Source organism: Colobus angolensis, unplaced genomic scaffold, assembly GCF_000951035.1.
Source record: "Colobus angolensis palliatus isolate OR3802 unplaced genomic scaffold, Cang.pa_1.0 Scaffold291, whole genome shotgun sequence".
NCBI lineage: Eukaryota > Metazoa > Chordata > Mammalia > Primates > Cercopithecidae > Colobus > Colobus angolensis.
In genome coordinates, this window is record NW_012116166.1 from 2159755 (window position 1) to 2170917 (window position 11163).

Consider the following 11163-nt stretch of genomic DNA (forward strand, 5'->3'; position numbering starts at 1 on the left):
ATGGACTCGAGGTCATCTAGTAATGCCATATCTCATAACAGGACATATCTTAGACTTTTCCCCATTACTTTCCCATTACTTTGCTTTAATAAAGCAAATAAAGCCTTTATTTGCTTTATTACAAAATAATCCATTTTTTAAAATGAAAAACAGATACTCTGAGTTCAGATTTGACCCATCTTCTTTCCTCACATGAAGATTACAAATAAAATGAAGCAGTTTAAAAAGTAGAGATGTTCATATGTAAAATGATAATAGAACTTTACAGAGATGAGCCTCTATTGTTTCCTTGTAGGGTATTCATTCCTTGGCAGCACCCTGGAGTTTAAAGTATCCTTTTGACAAGGCTTTTCCATGTTACTGTAGTAACTAGATTTCCTTGAGTAAGGATGGGAAATGGAAATTTATCATTTATGTGTTGCATTTCACTTTATAACCAGGGTGCATTGTGGCCATTTCTCCATATGCATTTTTGAAGCTCTGCTTCACAACCTTTAATGTGCATGCAGATTCTCTGGGGCTCTTGTTGAAATATAGTTTCTGATTTGGTGGGTCTGGGGTGTCCTTAGAGCTTACACTTCTGAAGTATTCCCCAGGGACACCAGTGCTGCTGGTCCATGGACCACACTTTGAGTGGCAAGGCTGTAAGAGACATTCATCCTTGGAGTTCTCCTGTTTGGCTTAAAAATTGTGACCATTCTGTTTCAGTATCTCCCTTGCCCCAAAAGAAAGTCTCATTAAGTCTGGGTTTGTGCCTTTTTCATGTTGACTATTTTTTTTTTTTTTTTTGAGACAGAGTCTCGCTGTGTCGCCCAGGCTGGAGTGCAGTGGCCAGATCTCAGCTCACTGCAAGCTCCGCCTCCCGGGTTTATGCCATTCTCCTGCCCCAGCCTCCCAAGTAGCTGGGACTACCTCGCCTGGCTAGTTTTTTGTATTTTTTTAGTAGAGACGGGGTTTCACCTTGTTAGCCAGGATGGTCTCAATCTCCTGACCTCGTGATCCGCCCGTCTCGACCTCCCAAAGTGCTGGGATTACAGGCTTGAGCCACTGCGCCCGGCCTTTCATGTTGACTATTAACAGCCATGTCTTTCCCTTTTTCTAAATAGCGAAACACCGAATTGCTCATAAACCACATTCCAAACCAAAAACTTCAGATATTTTTGAAGCAGATATTGCAAATGATGTGAAATCCAAGGATTTGCTTGCTGATAAAGAACTGTGGGCTCGACTTGAAGAACTAGAGAGACAAGAAGAATTGCTGGGTGAACTCGATAGGTACTTGATGACAGATTATCTTTCCAAGATAATTTGTTTCTATATACATTTCCTCATTAATCTTTCTTCATTAATAAAATAGTATGTGTTCATTGAAGAAAATGCAGGGAAGCATAATATATTATCAATAATCCTTTCACCTCAAGATAAACATTAATTCTTTGGAATATTTTCTTATAGGATTGTGTGTTTGTGCATATTCCCATGCATGTGCATGTACTTTAATACTTAAGCTCAACATCTTCTTTTTTTTATTATAGCCTATTTTGTATAATTATACCAGATAGTTGACTTTTAATAATCTTGGATTTAATATATATAATGTTCAATTTTAAATGAAGTATTTTTATACTACACCTAGGATAGTGCTCTATCTTTGAATGTGTTGTGAAAAACAAAAATACACTTTGAATTTAAGTTTGATACAGTAAAATGTTTGTTCTTGCTTTCCTTTTATAAACTTTGGAGCAGGTAATTTGTAATCTGGTCAGATAGCTATATGTATGAGAAACTTTACCAAATTGCTGTTTGAAATACACATTAGCACATACTTAGAATTGTTAAAATGCTAAATGAAGTCTGCTGCTCGAGAAGTTCCTATATTATTTTGCTTAAATGATGTACCATATGCAATAATTAGTTTCTGTGAAAAATAGGGCAGGAAGCATACAAGTTTCTTTTTCCTACCATTTCACCTATAAATTCTTAGGTCTTTTTGATTAACTGATACTATTCATTTTTAAAAACCAGTTTTGAATCTTGTGATTTTTCTTGGTCATGATTCTCTATTTTTGTATGATGTTATTTCAGTTCTATTGCATTTTTGATTTTGTTATTTTTGTAAGGTCCTCAAATCTTTTATAGAATCAAGTATGGTAAGTGTTCACTCGTGTGTATAAATATAAGTATATTCATGTGCATATGTATAAATCCTTTATTTTTTAAAATTACAGTAATACATACTCATTGTAAAATCTGAGTATAGGAGTAGAAAATAGGTGTATATTATAGTTGTGTGGTTTCAATTTCTGGTCTTTAAATAGAGATACATGTTCTCTGAATTTCTTACAACTTTGTTATTATTGGTACTATATTTATATTGCATATGGCCAGTATCTTTCTTGCAAAGATAAAAAAATTATCTTCTATATTCTACTTATGTCTGAATAACTGCAATATATAGAAGTAGCATAGGAACTAATGTTTTTTGTTAACTTCAAAACATTTTTTTGTTTTTGAACTTAGAGTTCTAGTTTTAAAAATACTTTATTCAAGATCTTAGTATTTACCCATGGAAACTAACTGGAAATTTAAATAATGTAAAATTCTAGTATGTTTGTTTGATCTTGTTAATTTTCTTCTCCCTTACTAGTAAGCCTGATATTGTGATTGCAAATGGAGAAGATACGACATCTTCTGAAGAGGAAAAGGAAGATCATAACACAAATGTGAATGCGATGCATCAAGTAACAGACTCTCATACTCTGGACAGTTGTCATAAGGATGTTGCAAGTTCAGAACCATTCAGTGTTCAAATGAATAGTCAGTTGAACTATTCAGTGAATGGTTCCGGTTCTTACCACAGTGATGATGATGATGATGATGATAATGAGGATGGCGACAACATTGATGACGATGATGGTGATAATGACCATGAGGCTTTAGGGGTTGGAGATAATTCTATACCAACAATATATTTTTCTCATACTGTTGAGCCTAAGAGGGTTTGTATACTTTTAACTTTACTAATTTTGCATATAATTTGAACATTAAGCATTATGATTTTTTTAAAAGAGCAGTATTAACAGTCATTATCATTGTAGATAGTGCCAGACAGGAAAATCATCTTTTGCCTCTTGTTCTGACCAATTTAAGAAGAAAAGGGGGGAAAAAAATTTAGTTAGCTGGTATTGGTCCATTGTTCTCTGAAACAATGCATTGTTTGGGGTCTGGAAGGGGATCAGATTTGAGTGGCAACTACTGTAACTTCACCTGTCCTTCATTCAGAGAGTTTTCTCAAGAATCCTGGAGTTAATTATATTGTGGACATTTTGGTGTGCTTCGCATGTTGAAAGTGACTGCATTAGTTAAATTTTTAATTATGCCAGGTTGTTTTCTATGGACATAAAATGAATACTTCATAAGCATCAAGGGAAAATGTAGGAGAAAGTAAAAATTAGTTTCTTTTCTGATAAAGTAAATATAAACATCTGTGGATAATCATGACTTTAGAATTTTGGCATTTTAAAGCTGGGGGTGACTGTGGAGATTTTCTAATACAGAGTTTTAAAGCTTTTCTCTAGTATGAAAAGCCTTTTGTTCCCTCCATACTTACTGTAGAATCCCAGTGTTTAAAATAGATCAAAGCAGGTTGGCTCTGATTGAAGGAAGGATTGGCTGCCTTAAGTCCATCTTTGCCCTCTCTCTGCTCCATGTACTGCTTTAAGGAGGCACTGGGAATTCGTCTAATTCGTCTTTCTCAGGGAAATTTAAGGCCTAGTAGACATAGATCTGGTTGGTAATAAAACAGAAACTCTTTCGCCTCGGTGAGTGCCCTTTCTACACAATGTTCCCAATTGCCTGTATCAGACTTAAGGGTCTGTGGTATCAGTCTTAAGTGAGTGTTATTATTATTTAATGAAATATGTTTAAAACATATTTGATATTTCTTAGCTTCGTGAGTTATTCCTGCTCCAATATGAAGTGAAATAATTGTATGTGTTTTTATATTCTAATATGTCAGACTGAAGGGGTCTTCCCCTGTTTCTTTGGGAAAAGTTGACTGAGATGATTAGCCAGAAAAGGTCGCTTTGTGATTCTTTTGCCAGGCTTTTACTTTTTTCCTGTTTTCATTTAGATAGAAAGAACAAATATTATTTGCAGGAATGTTATAGGGAATAGTGGGCATTATTGTGGAAAGTATGGTCTAAGTGCTGACTAGGGGAGGAAAAATAACATGTTAACCCCATGTGAACCCTGAACAGGGTGGGTTTTTATTTTTTTACTCCTTCAATTTCTAAAAGTTAGAGATTTTTAAAAATTCTAAATAGGCACTATTTAATAGTACTTTTATGACTTAAACATTATATTCTTACTGAATTTTTTTTTGTTGTTGTTTATACTTTCTTTTGAAATATGTAATTCAAGCCAAAAACTTTTATCAAAGGAATCGGGTGAAATGAAGCTTATAAGAAATCTAGCATTTAGTTCAAATGTATTTTGCTTTCTCTACAATAATAAAGACACTGAAGACTAGGATTTGTTATTAAAGATTTACTTTAGAGGTCACAGATCTGTGAGGTAAGGACTTTTTTTAATTCCACCTGATAATGCACATCATTTCAGCATCAGAAAATTTCAGCTGCCTCTCTTACTATTATTTGTTTAGTTACAGAGTTTGTTTTGGTTTCACTTTTATTTAATTTGTCAAAATGTTCTTAATTTCTTGCTCTGAAATTTTAGGTCCGAATAAATACTGGAAAGAATACTACTTTAAAATTCAGTGAAAAGAAAGAAGAAGCCAAACGTAAACGAAAGAACAGCACTGGCAGTGGCCACTCTGCCCAGGAGCTGCCGACCATCAGGACACCTGCTGACATTTACAGGTGGGAGGCGCTCATAGCTGCAGGACAGTCTGCTAGCCTTGTCTCTCTTTCTGCCACTGAACCTTTATCAGAGAAAGTTGTTTGTAACACAGAAGACCCTCACTGAAATGTGAAGTGTTCTGAGGAGTTAGCTTAGAATCTGATAGGCTGAGTGGCTGTAGCTTCCCAGTCCAGAGCAGTGGGAATGGAGGAATTTTTTTTTTTTTTCACTTTCTCCTCTTCACCAGTGCTTTTGAAACATTTCCAAATGGTCTAGGCAGAAAATCTTGTATCTTCAGAAATGCATTTTTGTTTCCAGTGGGCTGGGTCCATAGGTTTCTACCACAGCCATAATATGCTTGGCATGCAGTTTATCTTTTCAGAGTAGAAGTTATACTGTTGCAGTTTTTTTTTTTTTGGAATTGTTTGTTGAGAAAACTATCACTTGAAAATAGGTACTGTTTTTATGACCCTTATTAAATAGTGAAAACTGCTAAATGTATACGTGGGTCTAAAACTTTATGTAGAGTTTTGGCAAACTATGCTCTTGCCACATAGGACATGCTTAAAAATAACATGCTGTGTTTTATTAGGCCAGATAAATCATATCTTTCAAAATAGTATGAAAATGTCATTTGAGGCTCTAAAATTAATTGTGATTGTGACTATTTTAGATATAAGGTTTTAATAAAAATTTTCAGATTAATTTCTACAATAGATTTAAGGAAATTTTCAAAAGGTTATTCTCAGTTTTATGAGTTATGTACAGTGAATGTATATATGTTTTGAATATCACAGAGCCTTTGTTGATGTTGTGAATGGAGAATATGTCCCTCGCAAATCCATCCTGAAGTCTCGAAGTAGAGAGAATAGTGTGTGTAGCGACACTAGTGAAAGCAGTGCTGCTGAATTTGACGATAGGCGGGGAGTTTTGAGGAGTATCAGTTGTGAAGAAGCCACTTGCAGTGACACCAGTGAGAGCATTTTGGAAGAGGAACCACAAGAAAATCATCAAAAGAAACTTTTGCCCTTATCAGTAACACCTGAGGTGTGTGTGTATCTTTTAATTCTTTATTTCATATAGTATCTTTGGCCAGTTTTAGCTATTTGATCTGAAAAGTCGTAAGATTTAATTAATTCTAGGTTTCATACTTTCTTGATACTAATTAATAAAAAATTAATAGTCACAAGCAAACAGTACAAATATTGTGATACTCATAGTTTATTTTTTGATAAACTTTAAGACAAGTTCTATTTCAGCAAAATGGGAAATTTAAAATATCTTACTTGGCATTATGTATTACATTTGTAGCTAGGAAATTATTTAGCAGTTTATTTTAAATAAATTACCAGTAGGTCATTTTCTGATAGTGTAAGGAGCAGATTATACTATTCTCTTTTAAATACCTTGGCTAAGTTAAAGAAAAATAATGCATGCATAGCAGATAATTATCTAAAGTCTAATATTTTGCCGTGTTCCAGTGAAACTTAACTCTTGGGGGATTGTGGAATTGTTTTATAATCTGATGAAAGCTGTAGACCATGTCCTTAGAAAAAATAGTGCACACTCAATACACTTTCACCCACCATGCTGCTTACAGTTTTTGGTGGCGGTGCAGGGGAGGTTAGGAAATCCCCAAATAAGGATGTCTGTGAAATATAAGGCTATTAATTTCTTCGTTCTTGTGTTTTGGTGAGTATTTGAAGTTTTCAATTTAAAAAGTAGGAAGATTGGGGAACCCATGCCTGGATCAAATCAATGTATACATTTGTATATACAATAAGATGCATGCATATATAAATAATCTTATATAAAAATTCCATTGCTTTTACTAAATGGTATTATACTCAGTGTATTAAATGGCAATTAGGGGTGGAGATTGGTAGCATTTAGGGACAGTACATATGACTAGAATGTTTTCTTCCCCTCTTCTCAGTATAATGATCTTAGGTGACCTGGAAAGTATCTTACCTTATTTAATAGTCTTCCATACTGTTAGAAAACAGGTAGTGGATGTAGACTTTTGCTGATAAATATTTGAATATTAGTTTTTTGTAAGGACTTAGTGTATCATGGTACAGCTAGAGTTAGAGTGTGGAACCTGTTTTTTATTTCACCCTTACTAGTTTTGCATTTTGTATGGAAATGTTTAATAGTAGTTGCTATAAATCTTTTAACATCAGAGAAATAGTTCATGATTATGGTAAGTACTTTGGAAGATACCCTTTTCAGTATCTTTTTAAATGCTAAAATATTATCTCTTTTTCAAAAGCATTTTAAATAGAAGAAGGAGAGGAAGGCTCTATGTTCATTGTGATAAAGTGGAGTTTTTAGGAAAGTAAGCTTTTAAGCTGCTTTTACCAGCTGAACTCCAAAAATAATGTAGGAGAGAGATGGCTTTCTTTGTTTTTGTTTCAATGGTGGGGCAAGGTAGAAGAAGGTGGCTTTTTAAATTATTCAGGCGATAATGTTGTTTTAACTAATTTTGAGCAGTTGGTAGACAGAGGAAAGCAAAGTGTACATTAAAGTTCACCTGTCAAATTTTGGTTTGTAGAGGGAAGGATGGAGGTTCTAAATATCAGAAATCTTTGGGAAAAAAAAAAATTGACCGGGTGCGGTGGCTGATGCCTGTAATCTCAGCACAGCACTGTGGGAGGCTGAGGTGGGCGGATCACAAAATCAGGAGATTGAGACCATCCTGGCTTACACAGTGAAACCCCATCTCTCCTAAAAGATACAAAGAAAAAAATGAGCTGGGCGTGGTGGCGGGCGCCTGTAGTCCCAGCTACTCGGGAGGCTGAGGCAGGAGAATGGCGTGAACCTGGGAGGCAGAGCTTTCAGTGAGCCGAGATTGCACCACTGCACTCCAGCCCGGGTGACAGAGGGAGACTCTGTCTCAAAAAAAAAAAAAACAAAAAAAACAACTCCTTGGGTCTTACCTATTTTTGTATAAAACAACATGTACAGATATTTCCAGTAATTTATGCACATTGTTTAATTCTGTTCCAGTTGAACATACAGTTGACCAGATTAAATGCAGCAAACATCCAGTTGAAATTGAGTCATTTTCTTTTTTTGTGGAACTTCTGATTTCTGTCAGAGTTAATTATCTTAAAATTTTGAAACCTGTGCTTATTCCTACTAGTGTCAGCACTTTTATTTTTCAACTTCCACTGATCTCTTAAAATTGAGGCAAAATGCAATAAAATATTTAAATAATTGCATAAACACCACCAAAGAGATTTCAGTTAGAAATGTCAGTACTGGTGAAACTAAGCTATTGGCTAGCTGGCGGCAAGGCCACCATAGGATAGCTCATTCATCAACTGATGTACAAAAGTCGGAGTTTGACACCCTAATAGCATTTTTATTTTAATACGTTATTTTTCACAGCATGGGCTGGACATGAATGGAATGTATGAAAGTTTGAAGACCTTTTATTTATCCATTTCTGTTTTTTCCCAGAAAAATTTTTTCCCAGAAAAATGTAAAATTTACATTTTACATTTTGTTTTCTTGCATGTATACTGTAAAAATTACTTCTATTTGGTGGTGAAATTAAAATTTAATGGTGTTGGTTTCTCTGAACAATTAGTATTTTGATGTAGTGGTGTTGTCTAGCCACAAATCTTGTGAATTTACTTTTAATGAAAAGAAATGTCAAATTAGTGAATGGGAAGATTTTGTGGGTGTCTTACTTGCATTTTATTACCATAACCTGACTTTTGTTTTCTAGGCTTTTTCTGGAACTGTTATAGAAAAAGAATTTGTGTCGCCTTCCTTAACACCACACCCAGCCATTGCTCATCCTGCACTACCCACTATTCCAGAACGAAAGGAAGTTCTGTTGGAAGCATCAGAAGAAACTGGAAAGAGGGTTTCAAAATTTAAAGCTGCCAGATTGCAACAGAAAAACTAGGCCCTGTCTAGGAAATGAGAATTTACATCCTAAAACCTAGTTGTTCATTTGTTTAGAATATCTATAGCAAAATAGGTTAGATGTAGTCTGAAATAAGGTATCCTGAGTTACTTTGGCAACAATTTCTTTTACCCTTGGTATTTGAAAAAATCAAAGTAACTGTCTGAATACTTTAATATTCGGCTTGTTTTGTTAATTTTCTGAATACTGTTAACACTTTTGTCTAAGTTTGCCTTTATGATGCAGTGGCAGCATTTTGAATTACTTTTCAAAGAATACTGTTCATATGCATTGTTTTTGTGTTTCAAACTAAATAACAGGCAGTTTTTTGCCAGCTGTGATATTGTGCATACCATATGGACCATTTTAAAGAAAATTTTAAAATTTCAAATAGATGCAACAATTATATTACTTGCTTTCACATTTTAAAGGCACTTTAAAAAAATCTACTTCTCTTGTAGGTTTTGCAGCTAGTTGGCTATTCAAGAAACCTCGCCCCTCTGAATGTCATACTGTAATCTTTAAGGAAGAAAGCTACATGAATTAATTGTACTCTATGGGAAAATTTCTTTGGAAAGATATTTTGTAAAACTTTTTTTTCCAGTAAAAACTTTATGAAACTTGGTCTCAAAAATGTTGTGAACTTTATGATTCAAAATTGAGTACAGATATGTCCTTGATTCATATATATGCTACATGTATCACACAACAGATCTGGAATTCTTTCAGTTCCTCAGACACTTCTCCCTTACTAGTTTTTGCAGTTTCACTGGGATTATGTTTTGGGAGACAAGGAAAGGTCTAGATGTTTAAACGTTTTAAATAAATATTCCTTACAATTTCATCTTCCCAACATTTGCATTCTTTAAGGCTACTTTCCTACTAACTGAAATAACACATTTACTTTGAGCACAACTCCTCAAAGATAAAATTTTTCTAATATTGAAAATAACACTACAAGTTAATCATTAGCTTGATGCATGCTAAAATGTAGCTTTTAAAAAGCATTCTGGGCCGGGCACGGTGGCTTCAGCCTGTAATCCCAGCACTTTGGGAGGCCGAGACGTGCGGATCACGAGGTCAGGAGATCGAGACCATTGAAAAAAAAAATACAAAAAACTAGCCGGGCGAGGTGGCAGGCGTCTGTAGTCCCAGCTACTCGGGAGGCGGAGCTTGCAGTGAGCTGAGATCCGACCACTGCACTCCAGCCTGGGCGACAGAGGGAGACTCCCTCTCAAAAAAAAAAAGTAATAAAAAAAAAAAGCATTCTGCATTAGTACTAAAATAAGCCATCAATGCCAGTCCACCCTCTATTCATGGCTAAATATTTAAAGGTTATTTATAGCTTCTTTAATGAATTCTTCTTAAACAAAGTGAAATTATGTCCTAGAAAAGTAGAAGCTATTTGTAACTAGAACAGTGCAACTTTAAAGTTTTATGAATATGTATTTTAATGACAAGGGGGCGAACTTGAATCCCCACTAGTTAATGGATAATTCAAACCAAGGACTGATTTTGAAAGATCACCTAAAAATGTAGATTTCTTCTTTAGTCAATTTAGATCAACTGTGCATATATTTTCTAGTTAAAAACTGTTTCTTTCAGTTCATGTCCCAACCCCCACCAAAACCAACGCAGAAATTACACACACAAAGGTGCTCTCGTTAGGAATTGCTATTCACATGAGCCTTTCTGTGCTAGATTTTTTTTCCCCAGAAACAAACTTTAGGACTATTGTGGTGTTCTTAACAGATTTGTAATTTCAAGACGCCTGTCATTAAATAATTGTTCATGTTCACAAACTTGTTTTTGAGCCTATGTTACATCTTTGAGATAGGTTTTCCCTCATAGAACAAGACGGTAGGAGAAGCAGATGAAGTGTTTGATAACACATTTTTGCATGTTCTGCTCTGGAGACCATGAAATAGTGTTGCCCCATTTCATAGCTTCAGTCCAACAAAGTATTAAATTGTAATTTAAAATTATAGCTTTTTTATATTAAAGTTTGGGACAAAATGAAGGTCTTACCTGTTCTGTTTTAAACCGTTATAAAACAGAACAGCCCAAGAGATTCTCTTTTAAACTTTCTATTTTGAAATATAGTAACTTTAGTCCTTCAGAACAGTTGCACAAAATAGTACCAAGAGTTCCCATATACCCTCATTTCATTCAGCCTCCCTCCGTATTACAACATAGAACCATAATATAATTATCCAAATCAGGAAATTTATGTCGGTGCAATGGCATTTAAACTACAGATCTTACTTGAATTTCACCAACTTTTCCACCCAGTTTTCCATTAGAAAAAGAACTAGTGTTCTTCTGTTCCCCAGATCTTGTCTATGACTCCATCTTGTATTTATTTGTTCCTTATTGCTGCTTAG

The 11163-nt window shown here is 34.7% G+C and overlaps 1 protein-coding gene across 1 annotated transcript in view; it reads left to right on the forward strand.

Annotated features, from left to right (window-relative positions):
- The window catches only part of URI1 (URI1, prefoldin-like chaperone), a 93033-nt gene extending 83620 nt beyond the window's left edge, over positions 1-9413 (forward strand). The window contains exons 7-11 of the mRNA XM_011949168.1: positions 1107-1275; positions 2648-2999; positions 4738-4880; positions 5658-5907; positions 8597-9413. Of these exons, the coding sequence (XP_011804558.1) occupies positions 1107-1275; positions 2648-2999; positions 4738-4880; positions 5658-5907; positions 8597-8779 (1097 nt within the window). The 3' untranslated portion in view covers positions 8780-9413. The remainder of the gene's footprint in view (positions 1-1106; positions 1276-2647; positions 3000-4737; positions 4881-5657; positions 5908-8596) is intronic.
- The last annotated feature ends 1750 nt before the right edge of the window (positions 9414-11163 follow it).